General features: G+C 51.2%; 2 protein-coding genes across 3 annotated transcripts in view; one reads left to right on the top strand and one right to left on the bottom strand.

Moving 5' to 3' along the window:
• Positions 1–511, bottom strand: part of LOC143749443 (vacuolar protein sorting-associated protein 26C-like) — a 17,712-nt gene extending 17,201 nt beyond the window's left edge. Inside the window, exons 1-2 of one of the 2 annotated variants that reach the window (XM_077241939.1) lie at positions 488–511; positions 90–239 (exon numbers count right to left, since the gene is read on the bottom strand). In XM_077241939.1, coding sequence (XP_077098054.1) covers positions 90–146 — 57 coding nt within the window. In that variant the 5' untranslated portion in view covers positions 147–239; positions 488–511. Of the gene's footprint in view, positions 1–89; positions 247–487 lie in introns of those variants that run through there. The other variant, XM_077241938.1, reaches the window with a different exon arrangement.
• A 67-nt stretch (positions 512–578) lies between these two features.
• Positions 579–15,000, top strand: part of dyrk1aa (dual-specificity tyrosine-(Y)-phosphorylation regulated kinase 1A, a) — a 44,195-nt gene continuing 29,773 nt past the window's right edge. Inside the window, exons 1-6 of the mRNA XM_077241937.1 lie at positions 579–1,043; positions 1,808–1,923; positions 2,031–2,100; positions 3,200–3,375; positions 3,444–3,563; positions 4,412–4,600. Coding sequence (XP_077098052.1) covers positions 2,091–2,100; positions 3,200–3,375; positions 3,444–3,563; positions 4,412–4,600 — 495 coding nt within the window. The 5' untranslated portion in view covers positions 579–1,043; positions 1,808–1,923; positions 2,031–2,090. The remainder of the gene's footprint in view (positions 1,044–1,807; positions 1,924–2,030; positions 2,101–3,199; positions 3,376–3,443; positions 3,564–4,411; positions 4,601–15,000) is intronic.

Below are 15,000 nucleotides of genomic sequence, written 5' to 3'. Positions count from 1 at the left end.
GGAACACACACACACACACACCTGCCTGATTAACCGCGGCACACCCCAAAGATACAGCGCACCAGAACCCGAGTCACTCTCAGTCTCACCCCTTCATGATACACTTTATTCGCCCGTTTCAGCCTGATATCCAGTGAAACGCTCATCTTCTCAATCCGCGCATTCTCTTCCGCGTCGCTGTCATATGATCTCTGACGTCACCGGGAGGGGCGTGTCCGAGTTTAACCGTTATTAAACCTCTTTAGATATAAAGTAATATAGAGTTTGAATGTTGTGTAAACGTACTTACAATCATAATATTATTAGACAAAACCTTCCCTGCTTTCCATAAAAACTACAAACTTTACTACGTTCACCAGAACTAATCCTGCTTCATGAGAAGAGAAACAGAAACACGATGTTGTATGAAACCACAAAAAGTATGTTTACAGTAATATCTGGTAAATTAGCTCTATTATATTTACAGTGTGTAATATCGCGCACGTACCTTCACTTTCGCTTCGCCGTAAGAAACGTAAAATTGATTGGCAGTTTCCATGACAACTCCGAGAACGGTTCCTGCGTCATGAGGTCATCCGGGAACTTGGCCGTGTGATGGACAGTCGTCATGGAAACCTTCTCACTCGGCTTCCATTTTGTTCCTGACTTTTTTTCTCCCTTCAAAGGACCGATGACCGCCGTTACCGAAGCGCTCGATAGCGATTGAGAAATCGATCGTCGATTCCCGCGTCGTATCGATGACGAGCAGCCCTGTCTGGCGAGTTTAGTGCGCGAGTCCTGTGCGCGGGTTTGCAGCGCGCGCGCGTGCGCGCCATTTTGTCCAGGGCCAGCGGCGGCGCGCGCGCAGGATGAGTGACTGACGGACGGGACCGCGGAGCGCGCCGACGCTCACCGAGAGAGTTCTCGCTGTTCTGTGTGTTCTGCGAGGCTTTGCATCCGACACGCTTTGGGAAAGAGATTCCTGAGGAACACGGCTGGGAATTATTGCGGATTCTCCCGGAGGATTTTCACTCCTCTCGTCAGAAAGAAACGCGCGCGACACGGTGAGTGATGACGGCTAGCGCGTCGGCTAACGGTTAGCTTCCCTCAGCGATCCCGACGCCTCGTTCCCCGCTCGCCGCGTCTCAATCCGGGCGAGATCCGACGCGCTCTGTGCGTTTTCGGAGGCTTGTCGAAATAACGGCTCTGTTTTCTCGCTCGCTTCGTTCTGGCTTCAGTCCGTTCGCAGGCCCGGGCAGCTAATGTCCAGCTAGCCTCGGTACCGACAGCTCCTTGTGAAGGTTTCACAGATGAGGAGTTTATTCAGTGCTCAAGCTCCTCTCTCCCGGGCGACTGACCGAGTGTCTGCCGCTGTCCGCGCGGGTCAGTGCGGGTGTTGTGTCGTTAGCATGCTAGGCTAACTAACGTTAACGCGAGCCAGTGTTTTGACAGCTTTGATTGTCGTCATGTGCGCGAAACTGATTTACAGCATCAAACAATCGCAATCGTGTACAAGTCATGCTGGAGATTTTGCAGAAGAAGCTTAACAACCTTATCTAGATATTTAACGTTAACCTGGAGATCATGATGATGATGACGAGCTCTTCGTCGTGTAGATTAGACTGATGTTTGAGTGAATGTGTTTATAAAAGTCTTGTGATTGTGTTTACACGGGCTGCAGGATCTAATGTGCGTTTGCTGTCTCTGGGCACACATAAGCAAAATGTATGATTATATGTTGTTTTAGTATGCATTGTGCTTAATTGCTAGTTAGTTAGTATGCACTCCTAAACTGATTTAGTGTGTGTTTGGATTAATTTCACGGCAGATCTTCACCAATGGTTGTGCAAGTTGAAGATCAACTCAACCATCTCAAAACACGGCAAGACCCTGCAGAAACACCAGGGCTGTTCTCACCTGGAAACCACTCGCGAGTCGCTTCAGGTACGCTGATGTCACACACACACACACACACACACACACACACACACACACACACACACACACACACAGGTACAGTATGTGTTCCTCACTGTCTGCTGTTCTCGCAGTGGGCTGTGGTTTGCAGATGGACTCCCCTGTCAAAATGATATGAGATTTTTCAGAAGACGATGCATACAGGTGAGCCTCACACTAACCCACAGGTGCGTTTGCACACACACACACACACGATCATGTACACGCTCAGACTCGGACTGTGTGCAACATCTGCCCCTTTTTCATGTAGCTTCCCATCCCACTACAGTGTTTTTAGAGGAAGATAGCGCTCCGTTATAGATGTTTGGGAATTAAGGCCTGTCTCCGGGGTCTCTCACACAAACTGATTCCGGGTTCCTCACCCGAGAGCTTTTCTGTCAGCAAATACGGTGTTAAACTGTGCTGGGAAATGTGTCAAAGTGCAATTCAATTTCATGCCTCTTACCCGTTTTCCTATTGGACGGAGCCTCGCAGCTTTGCCCTAGCAACAAAAGTGGGTTATTTGCATACCCTTTCCTGATTGGCTGGCGCTGTAGCTGGCTGGCCAATGGCGCGGCATCTTCCTGGTGGTAGGCTATGGTAATGAAGCACTGTTGCTGGGCTTGCGAGCGCTGGTTACCAGTGTGAATGTGCTGCATTGTGTTTGCTGGTGAGAGACGCTGATAAATGACGACTTGATGATCTGCAGAATTCCCGCTCGCTGCAGACCGTCACATTTACAAACATCACAATTGCTCACATGTAGGCTTTATTGTGCAGAGATTTGTTGCATTAAAATCCTCAGCTGTTGTCTAGACGTCTGTAGTTGTGGAATCATCGGCTGGTTTTGTTCAGTCACGCTTCATGTCTCGCTGTTTGAGAACATTATTTGAGTGCTTGCTTTTTACAGTTTGATAGAGTTCTCTGTGTGTGTGTGTGTGTGTGTGTGTGTGTGTGTGATCCTGATGCTGAGTCATAAACACTCAATCAGCTCTGATTTGACGTGTATGTGTGTGTGAGAGAGTGTGTGTTTGAAGGACTGAGTGTCGTCATGTGACGGAAGCACGACCACCCTGATCTCCCATTTTGGTCCGAGCTTTTTCAGGTGTTCTGTAACCGGATCTGGCTTTTGGCTCGGAGCGTTTGATGCCGCGTACAAAGACACGATGAAGGGAAAAATAGCCTTTTTCAATTATATCAAACTAAAAGCAAGATAGCTTGTCTGTCCGTGTGCTGAAGTTGTGTGTGTGTGTGTGTGTTTCAGGAGGAGAGACCTCAGCATGCAAACCCTCCTCTGTTCGGCTGGCCCCCTCGTTTTCTTTCCATTCGGCTGGTGTGCAGATGGATGCGCAGACGCCCCATTCTCACCCGCCGTTCAGTGATGCTCACCCGCCGAGCGCCGCGGACCAATCAGGCGCCTCGCAGCCCAACACCTCACAGGTACGCGTGTCCAGCGCGTGTGTGTGTGTGTCCGTGAGCCGCTCTAACACACGCCGCTTGTGTTGCAGGTAACTGCGGATATGGTGATGCTACAGAGGCGGATGCCGCAGTGTTTCCGGGATCCAGCGTCTGCGCCCTTAAGAAAACTCTCCATCGAACTGATCAAAACATACAAACACATCAATGAGGTGCGACACTCACATTACTCACGTTTGGGGTTCGGAATCGAATACTTGTTATACAATTTAAATTTTGATTCCTCTTATCGATTCCTTTGTGAGCGTTTCAATATGACTTAAAGCCATTCTAACGCGAGACTACTCGCGCGCTGTTGTCTGTGTGAAGCGCATCATCAGCGTGCCTACAGGAAAAGGGATTTTACAACATCTGAGCGCGAGACGCACTGTGTTCTGTTCTGCAGGCGTGTGTATCAGTATATTGGATCAGTGCAGATCTTAAAGTAACAGCTGCCTAATATTCCTGCCGTCTCTATAATAACACTAATCAAATATCAAAAGACAGAGAGAAAATCCAACTTTTGTAACTATATTTGTAATGTATATTTTATTTATAAACTGCAGTGTTATTTTACATTTGATTACAGTTTCTGTACCTGAAAATCTTAAAACACAGTTTATTTCAATCGTATCTTTATTAGACTTGAGTCTATTTGTTGCTATTTCTAATTTTTTAATTGTGTGTTTACTCGTCTTTAATAATGCTTGACGTTTATATTAGTTACGCTAGTTGTTCTTCTATGGTGTTTTTAAACCTCAGGCAAACGTTCCTCGTGTAAGTGTTCTTCACCTGTTGATTTGTGTTCATGATATTCAGATACAATTAAAAGTTTTGCAATAAGACTAAATGTGAATATCTAAGTTTTTTTCGTACCTTATTGGAATCGATAAGCAAAATCGGAATCGTTAAAATTCAAACGATGCCCAACCCTACTCGCGTTGATACAAATGTAAAGATATGAAATTGTTGAATTAGTCACGTGACTCCACTAATCACGGCTCTTACCGCTCGTTTGCAGGTTTACTATGCAAAAAAGAAGCGTCGTCACCAACAGGGTCAGTGCGAGGACTCCAGCAACAAGAAGGAGAGGAAGATTTACAACGACGGCTACGATGATGACAACTTCGACTACATCGTTAAAAACGGCGAGAAGTGGATGGACCGATATGAGATCGACTCTTTAATAGGCAAAGGCTCCTTCGGTCAGGTCAGTGTGTGTGTGTGTGTGTGTGTGTGTGAGACGCTCATGTTGGTCAGTGTGTGTGTGTGTGTGTGTGACGCTCATGTTGGTCAGCGTGTGTGTGTGACGCTCGTGTTGGTCAGTGTGTGTGTGTGTGACGCTCATGTTGCTCAGTGTGTGTGTGTGACTCGTGTTGGTCAGTGTGTGTGTGACGCTCATGTTGGTCAGTGTGTGTGTGTGTGTGACGCTCGTGTTGGTCAGTGTTTGTGTGACGCTCGTGTTTGTCAGTGTGTGTGTGTGTGTGTGACTCGTGTTGGTCTGTGTGTGTGTGTGTGTGTGACGCTCATGTTGCTCAGTGTGTGTGTGTGTGTGACGCTCGTGTTGGTCAGTGTGTGTGTGACGCTCATGTTGGTCAGTGGGTGTGTGTGTGACGCTCATGTTGGTCAGTGTGTGTGTGTGTGTGTGTGTGTGTGTGTGAGACGCTCATGTTGGTCAGTGTGTGTGTGTGTGTGTGTGTGTGTGACGCTCATGTTGGTCAGTGTGTGTGTGTGTGTGTGTGACGCTCATGTTGGTCAGTGTGTGTGTGGGTGTGTGTGTGTGACGCTCATGTTGGTCAGTGTGTGTGTGTGTGTGTGTGTGTGTGTGAGACGCTCATGTTGGTCAGTGTGTGTGTGTGTGTGTGTGAGACGCTCATGTTGGTCAGTGTGTGTGTGTGAGACGCTCATGTTGGTCAGTGTGTGTGTGTGTGTGAGACGCTCATGTTGGTCAGTGTGTGTGTGTGTGTGTGTGTGACGCTCATGTTGGTCAGTGTGTGTGTGTGTGTGTGTGTGTGACGCTCGTGTTGGTCAGGTTGTGTGTGACTCTCGTGTTGGTCAGTGTGTGTGTGTGACTCTCGTGTTGGTCAGTGTGTGTGTGTGTGACTCTCGTGTTGGTCAGTGTGTGTGTGTGTGTGACGCTCGTGTTGGTCAGTGTGTGTGTGTGACGCTCGTGTTGGTCAGTGTGTGTGTGTGACGCTCGTGTTGGTCAGTTTGTGTGTGACTCGTGTTGGTCAGTGTGTGTGTGTGACTCTCGTGTTGGTCAGTGTGTGTGTGTGTGTGTGACTCTCGTGTTGGTCAGTGTGTGTGTGTGACGCTCGTGTTGGTCATGTGTGTGTGACGTTCGTGTTGGTCAGTGTGTGTGTGACTCTCGTGTTGGTCAGTGTGTGTGTGTGTGACTCTCGTGTTGGTCAGTGTGTGTTTGTGTGTGTGACGCTCGTGTTGGTCAGTTTGTGTTTGACGCTCGTGTTGGTCAGTGTGTGTGTGACTCTCGTGTTGGTCTGTGTGTGTGTGACGCTCGTGTTGGTCAGTGTGTGTGTGTGTGTGACGCTCGTGTTGGTCAGTGTGTGTGTGACGCTCGTGTTGGTCAGTGTGTGTGTGACTCTCGTGTTGGTCAGTGTGTGTGTGACGCTCATGTTGGTCATGTGTGTGTGACGCTCGTGTTGGTCAGTGTGTGACTCGTGTTGGTCAGTGTGTGTGTGTGACGCTCGTGTTGGTCAGTGTGTGTGTGTGACGCTCGTGTTGGTCAGTGTGTGTTTGTGACTCTCGTGTTGGTCAGTGTGTGTGTGTGACTCTCGTGTTGGTCAGTGTGTGTGTGACGCTCGTGTTGGTCATGTGTGTGTGACGCTCGTGTTGGTCAATGTGTGTGTGTGACGCTCGTGTTGGTCAGTTTGTGTGTGTGACGCTCGTGTTGGTCAGTGTGTGTGTGACGCTCATGTTGGTCAGTGTGTGTGTGTGTGACTCTCGTGTTGGTCAGTGTGTGTGTGTGTGTGTGTGACTCGTGTTGGTCAGTGTGTGTGTGTGTGTGTGTGTGACGCTCGTGTTGGTCAGTTTGTGTGTGTGACGTTCGTGTTGGTCAGTGTGTGTGTGACGCTCATGTTGGTCAGTGTGTGTGTGTGTGACTCTCGTGTTGGTCAGTGTGTGTGTGTGTGTGTGTGTGACTCTCGTGTTGGTCAGTGTGTGTGTGTGTGACTCTCGTGTTGGTCAGTGTGTGTGTGTGACTCTCGTGTTGGTCAGTGTGTGTGACTCTCGTGTTGGTCAGTGTGTGTGTGACGCTCATGTTGGTCATATGTGTGTGTGTGACGCTCGTGTTGGTCAGTGTGTGTGTGTGTGACTCGTGTTGGTCAGTGTGTGTGTGACGCTCGTGTTGGTCAGTGTGTGTGTGTGACGCTCGTGTTGGTCAGTGTGTGTGTGTGACTCGTGTTGGTCAGTGTGTGTGTGACGCTCGTGTTGGTCAGTGTGTGTGTGTGACGCTCATGTTGGTCAGTGTGTGTGTGTGACGCTCGTGTTGGTCAGTGTGTGTGTGTGACACTCATGTTGGTCAGTGTGTGTGTGTGTGACGCTCGTGTTGGTCAGTGTGTGTGTGTGACGCTCGTGTTGGTCAGTGTTTGTGTGACGCTCGTGTTTGTCTGTGTGTGTGTGTGTGTGTGTGACACTCTCGTGTTGGTCAGTGTGTGTGTGACGCTCGTGTTGGTCAGTGTGTGTGTGTGGGGCTCGTGCTGGTCAGTGTTTGTGTGACGCTCGTGTTTGTCTGTGTGTGTGTGTGTGTGTGACACTCGTGTTGGTCAGTGTGTGTGTGACGCTCATGTTGGTCAGTGTGTGTGTGTGTGTGTGACGCTCGTGTTGGTCAGTGTGTGTGTGTGTGACGCTCATGTTGCTCAGTGTGTGTGTGTGTGACTCGTGTTGGTCAGTGTGTGTGTGACGCTCATGTTGGTCAGTGTGTGTGTGTGTGTGACGCTCGTGTTGGTCAGTGTTTGTGTGACGCTCGTGTTTGTCAGTGTGTGTGTGTGTGTGTGACTCGTGTTGGTCTGTGTGTGTGTGTGTGTGACGCTCATGTTGCTCAGTGTGTGTGTGTGTGTGACGCTCGTGTTGGTCAGTGTGTGTGTGACGCTCGTGTTGGTCAGTGTGTGTGTGACTCTCGTGTTGGTCAGTGTGTGTGTGACGCTCATGTTGGTCATGTGTGTGTGACGCTCGTGTTGGTCAGTGTGTGACTCGTGTTGGTCAGTGTGTGTGTGTGACGCTCGTGTTGGTCAGTGTGTGTGTGTGACGCTCGTGTTGGTCAGTGTGTGTTTGTGACTCTCGTGTTGGTCAGTGTGTGTGTGTGACTCTCGTGTTGGTCAGTGTGTGTGTGACGCTCGTGTTGGTCATGTGTGTGTGACGCTCGTGTTGGTCAATGTGTGTGTGTGACGCTCGTGTTGGTCAGTTTGTGTGTGTGACGCTCGTGTTGGTCAGTGTGTGTGTGACGCTCATGTTGGTCAGTGTGTGTGTGTGTGACTCTCGTGTTGGTCAGTGTGTGTGTGTGTGTGTGTGACTCGTGTTGGTCAGTGTGTGTGTGTGTGTGTGTGACGCTCGTGTTGGTCAGTTTGTGTGTGTGACGTTCGTGTTGGTCAGTGTGTGTGTGACGCTCATGTTGGTCAGTGTGTGTGTGTGTGACTCTCGTGTTGGTCAGTGTGTGTGTGTGTGTGTGTGTGTGACTCTCGTGTTGGTCAGTGTGTGTGTGTGTGACTCTCGTGTTGGTCAGTGTGTGTGTGTGACTCTCGTGTTGGTCAGTGTGTGTGTGTGACTCTCGTGTTGGTCAGTGTGTGTGACTCTCGTGTTGGTCAGTGTGTGTGTGACGCTCATGTTGGTCATATGTGTGTGTGTGACGCTCGTGTTGGTCAGTGTGTGTGTGTGTGACTCGTGTTGGTCAGTGTGTGTGTGGCGCTCGTGTTGGTCAGTGTGTGTGTGTGACGCTCGTGTTGGTCAGTGTGTGTGTGTGACTCGTGTTGGTCAGTGTGTGTGTGACGCTCGTGTTGGTCAGTGTGTGTGTGTGACGCTCATGTTGGTCAGTGTGTGTGTGTGACGCTCGTGTTGGTCAGTGTGTGTGTGTGACACTCATGTTGGTCTGTGTGTGTGTGTGACGCTCGTGTTGGTCAGTGTGTGTGTGTGACGCTCGTGTTGGTCAGTGTTTGTGTGACGCTCGTGTTTGTCTGTGTGTGTGTGTGTGTGTGTGACACTCTCGTGTTGGTCAGTCTGTGTGTGTGGGGCTCGTGCTGGTCAGTGTTTGTGTGACGCTCGTGTTGGTCAGTGTGTGTGTGTGACTCGTGTTGGTCAGTGTGTGTGTGACGCTCATGTTGGTCAGTGTGTGTGTGTGTGTGACGCTCGTGTTGGTCAGTGTTTGTGTGACGCTCGTGTTTGTCAGTGTGTGTGTGTGTGTGTGACTCGTGTTGGTCTGTGTGTGTTTGTGACTCTCGTGTTGGTCAGTGTGTGTGTGTGACGCTCGTGTTGGTCAGTGTGTGTGTGTGACGCTCGTGTTGGTCAGTGTGTGTTTGACGCTCATGTTGGTCAGTGTGTGTGTGTGTGTGTGACGCTCGTGTTGGTCAGTGTGTGTGTGTGTGTGTGACGCTCGTGTTGGTCAGTGTGTGTGTGTGTGTGTGTGTGTGTGTGTGACGCTCATGTTGCTCAGTGTGTGTGTGTGACTCGTGTTGGTCAGTGTGTGTGTGACTCTCGTGTTGGTCAGTGTGTGTGTGTGACTCGTGTTGGTCAGTGTGTGTGTGACGCTCATGTTGGTCAGTGTGTGTGTGTGTGTGACGCTCGTGTTGGTCAGTGTTTGTGTGACGCTCGTGTTTGTCAGTGTGTGTGTGTGTGTGTGACTCGTGTTGGTCTGTGTGTGTTTGTGACTCTCGTGTTGGTCAGTGTGTGTGTGTGACGCTCGTGTTGGTCAGTGTGTGTGTGTGACGCTCGTGTTGGTCAGTGTGTGTTTGTGTGTGTGACGCTCGTGTTGGCCAGTGTGTGTGTGACGCTCGTGTTGGTCAGTGTGTGTGTGTGTGACTCTCGTGTTGGTCAGTGTGTGTGACGCTCGTGTTGGTCAGTGTGTGTGTGTGACGCTCGTGTTGGTCAGTGTGTGTGTGTGACGCTCGTGTTGGTCAGTGTGTGTGTGTGACGCTCGTGTTGGTCAGTGTGTGTTTGTGTGTGTGACGCTCGTGTTGGTCAGTGTGTGTGTGACGCTCGTGTTGGTCAGTGTGTGTGTGTGTGACTCTCGTGTTGGTCAGTGTGGGTGACGCTCGTGTTGGTCAATGTGTGTGTGTGACTCTCGTGTTGGTCAGTGTGTGTGACGCTCGTGTTGGTCAGTGTGTGTGTGTGACGCTCGTGTTGGTCAGTGTGTGTGTGTGACGCTCGTGTTGGTCAGTGTGTGTGTGTGACGCTCGTGTTGGTCAGTGTGTGTGTGAGACGCTTGTGTTGGTCAGTGTGTGTGTGTGTGACGCTCGTGTTGGTCAGTGTGTGTTTGTGTGTGTGACTCTCGTGTTGGTCAGTGTGTGTGTGACGTTCGTGTTGGTCAGTGTGTGTGTGACGCTCGTGTTGGTCTGTGTGTGTGTGTGTGACGCTCGTGTTGGTCTGTGTGTGTGTGTGTGACGCTCGTGTTGGTCAGTGTGTGTGTGTGACGCTCGTGTTGGTCAGTGTGTGTGTGTGACGCTCGTGTTGGTCAGTGTGTGTTTGTGTGTGTGACTCTCGTGTTGGTCAGTGTGTGTGTGACGCTCGTGTTGGTCAGTGTGTGTGTGACGCTCGTGTTGGTCTGTGTGTGTGTGACGCTCGTGTTGGTCTGTGTGTGTGTGTGTGACGCTCGTGTTGGTCTGTGTGTGTGTGTGTGACGCTCGTGTTGGTCTGTGTGTGTGTGTGTGACGCTCGTGTTGGTCTGTGTGTGTGTGTGACGCTCGTGTTGGTCTGTGTGTGTGTGTGTGACGCTCGTGTTGGTCAGTGTGTGTGTGTGATGCTCGTGTTGGTCAGTTTGTGTGTGTGTGTGACGCTCGTTGTTGGTCAGTGTGTGTGTGTGACGCTCGTGTTCGTCAGTTTGTGTGTGTGACGCTCGTGTTGGTCAGTGTGTGTGTGTGACGCTCGTGTTGGTCAGTGTGTGTGTGTGACGCTCGTGTTCGTCAGTTTGTGTGTGTGACGCTCGTGTTGGTCAGTGTGTGTGTGTGTGTGACGCTCGTGTTGGTCAGTGTGTGTGTGTGACGCTCGTGTTGGTCAGTTTGTGTGTGTGTGACGCTCGTGTTGGTCAGTGTGTGTGTGTGTGACGCTCGTGTTGGTCAGTGTGTGTGTGTGTGACGCTCGTTGTTGGTCGGTGTGTGTGTGTGACGCTCGTGTTCGTCAGTTTGTGTGTGTGACGCTCGTGTTGGTCAGTGTGTGTGTGTGACGCTCGTGTTGGTCAGTGTGTGTGTGTGACGCTCGTGTTCGTCAGTTTGTGTGTGTGACGCTCGTGTTGGTCAGTGTGTGTGTGTGTGTGACGCTCGTGTTGGTCAGTGTGTGTGTGTGATGCTCGTGTTGGTCAGTTTGTGTTTGTGTGTGTGTGACGCTCGTGTTGGTCAGTGTGTGTGTGTGTGACGCTCGTGTTGGTCAGTGTGTGTGTGACGCTCGTGTTGGTCAGTGTGTGTGTGACGCTCGTGTTGGTCTGTGTGTGTGTGTGTGACGCTCGTGTTGGTCTGTGTGTGTGTGTGTGACGCTCGTGTTGGTCTGTGTGTGTGTGTGTGACGCTCGTGTTGGTCTGTGTGTGTGTGTGTGACGCTCGTGTTGGTCAGTGTGTGTGTGTGTGTGACGCTCGTTGTTGGTCAGTGTGTGTGTGTGACGCTCGTGTTCGTCAGTTTGTGTGTGTGACGCTCGTGTTGGTCAGTGTTTGTGTGTGACGCTCGTGTTCGTCAGTTTGTGTGTGTGACGCTCGTGTTGGTCAGTGTGTGTGTGTGTGACGCTCGTGTTGGTCTGTGTGTGTGTGTGTGACGCTCGTGTTGGTCAGTGTGTGTGTGACGCTCGTGTTGGTCAGTGTGTGTGTGTGTGACGCTCGTGTTGGTCAGTGTGTGTGTGTGTTTGTGACGCTCGTGTTGGTCAGTGTGTGTGTGTGTGACGCTCGTGTTGGTCAGTGTGTGTGTGTGTGACGCTCGTGTTGGTCAGTGTGTGTGTGAGACGCTTGTGTTGGTCAGTGTGTGTGTGACGCTCGTGTTGGTCAGTTTGTGTGTGTGTGTGACGCTCGTGTTGGTCAGTGTGTGTGTGACGCTCGTGTTGGTCAGTGTGTGTGTGTGACGCTCGTGTTGGTCTGTGTGTGTGTGTGTGTGTGACGCTCGTGTTGGTCAGTGTGTGTGTGACGCTCGTGTTTGTCAGTGTGTGTGTGTGTGTGACGCTCGTGTTGGTCAGTGTGTGTGTGTGACGCTCGTGTTGGTCAGTTTGTGTGTGTGACTCTCGTGTTGGTCAGTGTGTGTGTGACGCTCATGTTGGTCAGTGTGTGTGTGTGTGACGCTCGTTGTTGGTCAGTGTGTGTGTGTGACGCTCGTGTTGGTCAGTGTGTGTGTGTGTGACGCTCGTGTTGGTCAGTGTGTGTGTGTGACGCTCGTGTTGGTCAGTGTGTGTGTTTGACGCTCGTGTTGGTCAGTGTGTGTGTGTGTGACGCTCGTGTTGGTCAGTGTGTGTGTGTGACGCTCGTGTTGGTCAGTGTGTGTGTGTGACGCTCGTGTTGGTCAGTGTGTGTGTGACGCTCGTGTTGGTCAGTGTGTGTGTGTGTGACGCTCGTGTTGGTCAGTTTGTGTGTGTGTGACGCTCGTGTTGGTCAGTGTGTGTGTGTGTGACGCTCGTGTTGGTCAGTTTGTGTGTGTGTGACGCTCGTGTTGGTCAGTGTGTGTGTGTGTGACGCTCGTGTTGGTCTGTGTGTGTGTGTGTGACGCTCGTGTTGGTCAGTGTGTGTGTGATGCTCGTGTTTGTCAGTTTGTGTGTGTGTGTGACGCTCGTGTTGGTCAGTGTGTGTGTGACGCTCGTGTTGGTCAGTGTGTGTGTGACGCTCGTGTTGGTCTGTGTGTGTGACGCTCGTGTTGGTCAGTGTGTGTGTGATGCTCGTGTTTGTCAGTTTGTGTGTGTGTGTGACGCTCGTGTTGGTCAGTGTGTGTGTGACGCTCGTGTTGGTCAGTGTGTGTGTGACGCTCGTGTTGGTCAGTGTGTGTGTGACGCTCGTGTTGGTCAGTTTGTGTGTGTGACGCTCGTGTTGGTCAGTGTGTGTGTGACGCTCGTGTTGGTCAGTTTGTGTGTGTGACTCTCGTGTTGGTCAGTGTGTGTGTGTGTGTGTGTGTGTGTGTGTGACTCTCGTGTTGGTCAGTGTGTGTGTGTGTGTGTGTGTGACTCTCGTGTTGGTCAGTGTGTGTGTGACGCTCATGTTGGTCAGTGTGTGTGTGTGTGTGTGTGTGACTCTCGTGTTGGTCAGTGTGTGTGTGACGCTCGTGTTGGTCAGTGTGTGTGTGTGACGCTCGTGTTGGTCAGTGTGTGTGTGTGTGACGCTCGTGTTGGTCAGTGTGTGTGTGACGCTCGTGTTGGTCAGTGTGTGTGTGTGTGACTCTCGTGTTGGTCAGTGTGTGTGTGACGCTCGTGTTGGTCAGTGTGTGTGTGTGACGCTCGTGTTGGTCAGTTTGTGTGTGTGTGTGTGTGTGACGCTCGTGTTGGTCAGTGTGTGTGTGTGTGTGTGACGCTCGTGTTGGTCAGTGTGTGTGTGTGACGCTCGTGTTGGTCAGTGTGTGTGTGTGACGCTCGTGTTGGTCAGTGTGTGTGTGTGACGCTCGTGTTGGTCAGTGTGTGTGTGTGACTCTCGTGTTGGTCAGTGTGTGTGTGTGACGCTCGTGTTGGTCAGTGTGTGTGTGACACTCGTGTTGGTCAGTGTGTGTGTGTGTGTGACGCTCGTGTTGGTCAGTGTGTGTGTGACACTCGTGTTGGTCAGTGTGTGTGTGTGACGCTCGTGTTGGTCAGTGTGTGTGTGTGACTCTCGTGTTGGTCAGTGTGTGTGTGTGACGCTCGTGTTGGTCAGTGTGTGTGTGTGACTCTCGTGTTGGTCAGTGTGTGTGTGACACTCGTGTTGGTCAGTGTGTGTGTGTGACGCTCGTGTTGGTCAGTGTGTGTGTGTGACGCTCGTGTTGGTCAGTGTGTGTGTGTGTGACGCTCGTGTTGGTCAGTGTGTGTGTGACGCTCGTGTTGGTCAGTGTGTGTGTGTGTGACGCTCGTGTTGGTCAGTGTGTGTGTGTGACGCTCGTGTTGGTCAGTGTGTGTGTGTGACGCTCGTGTTGGTCAGTGTGTGTGTGTGACGCTCGTGTTGGTCAGTGTGTGTGTGTGACGCTCGTGTTGGTCAGTGTGTGTGTGTGACTCTCGTGTTGGTCAGTGTGTGTGTGTGACGCTCGTGTTGGTCAGTGTGTGTGTGACACTCGTGTTGGTCAGTGTGTGTGTGTGTGTGACGCTCGTGTTGGTCAGTGTGTGTGTGACACTCGTGTTGGTCAGTGTGTGTGTGTGACGCTCGTGTTGGTCAGTGTGTGTGTGTGACTCTCGTGTTGGTCAGTGTGTGTGTGTGACGCTCGTGTTGGTCAGTGTGTGTGTGACTCTCGTGTTGGTCAGTGTGTGTGTGACACTCGTGTTGGTCAGTGTGTGTGTGTGACGCTCGTGTTGGTCAGTGTGTGTGTGTGACGCTCGTGTTGGTCAGTGTGTGTGTGTGTGACGCTCGTGTTGGTCAGTGTGTGTGTGTGTGACGCTCGTGTTGGTCAGTGTGTGTGTGACACTCGTGTTGGTCAGTGTGTGTGTGACACTCGTGTTAGTGTGTGTGTGTGACTCTCGTGTTGGTCTGTGTGTGTGTGTGACTCGTGTTGGTCAGTGTGTGTGTGTGTGTGACGCTCGTGTTGGTCAGTGTGTGTGTGACTCTCGTGTTGGTCAGTGTGTGTGTGTGACGCTCGTGTTGGTCAGTGTGTGTGTGTGACGCTCGTGTTGGTCAGTGTGTGTGTGTGTGACGCTCGTGTTGGTCAGTGTGTGTGTGTCTGACGCTCGTGTTGGTCAGTGTGTGTGTGTGTGTGTGTGACGCTCGTGTTGGTCAGTGTGTGTGTGACACTCGTGTTGGTCAGTGTGTGTGTGTGTGACGCTCGTGTTGGTCAGTGTGTGTGTGACGCTCGTGTTGGTCAGTGTGTGTGTGTGACGCTCGTGTTGGTCAGTGTGTGTGTGTGACTCTCGTGTTGGTCAGTGTGTGTGTGTGACGCTCGTGTTGGTCAGTGTGTGTGTGACGCTCGTGTTGGTCAGTGTGTGTGTGACGCTCGTGTTGGTCAGTGTGTGTGTGACGCTCGTGTTGGTCAGTGTGTGTGTGTGTGTGTGTGTGACGCTCGTGTTGGTCAGTGTGTGTGTGTGTGTGTGACGCTCGTGTTGGTCAGTGTGTGTGTGACGCTCGTGTTGGTCAGTGTGTGTGTGTGACGCTCGTGTTGGTCAGTGTGTGTGTGTGACGCTCGTGTTGGTCAGTGTGTGTGTGTGATGCTCGTGTTGGTCAGTGTGTGTGTGACGCTTGTGTTGGTCAGTGTGTGTGTGTGTGTGATGCTCGTGTTGGTCAGTGTGTGTGTGTGTGTGTGTGTGTGTGTGACGCTCGTG

This window comes from Siphateles boraxobius, unplaced genomic scaffold, assembly GCF_051911475.1.
Source record: "Siphateles boraxobius isolate OS27281-9 unplaced genomic scaffold, OSU_SipBor_1 248, whole genome shotgun sequence".
Classification (NCBI taxonomy): domain Eukaryota; kingdom Metazoa; phylum Chordata; class Actinopteri; order Cypriniformes; family Leuciscidae; genus Siphateles; species Siphateles boraxobius.
Note: the sequence above shows the minus strand (reverse complement) of the source record. Positions and strands in the feature narration are given on the sequence as shown.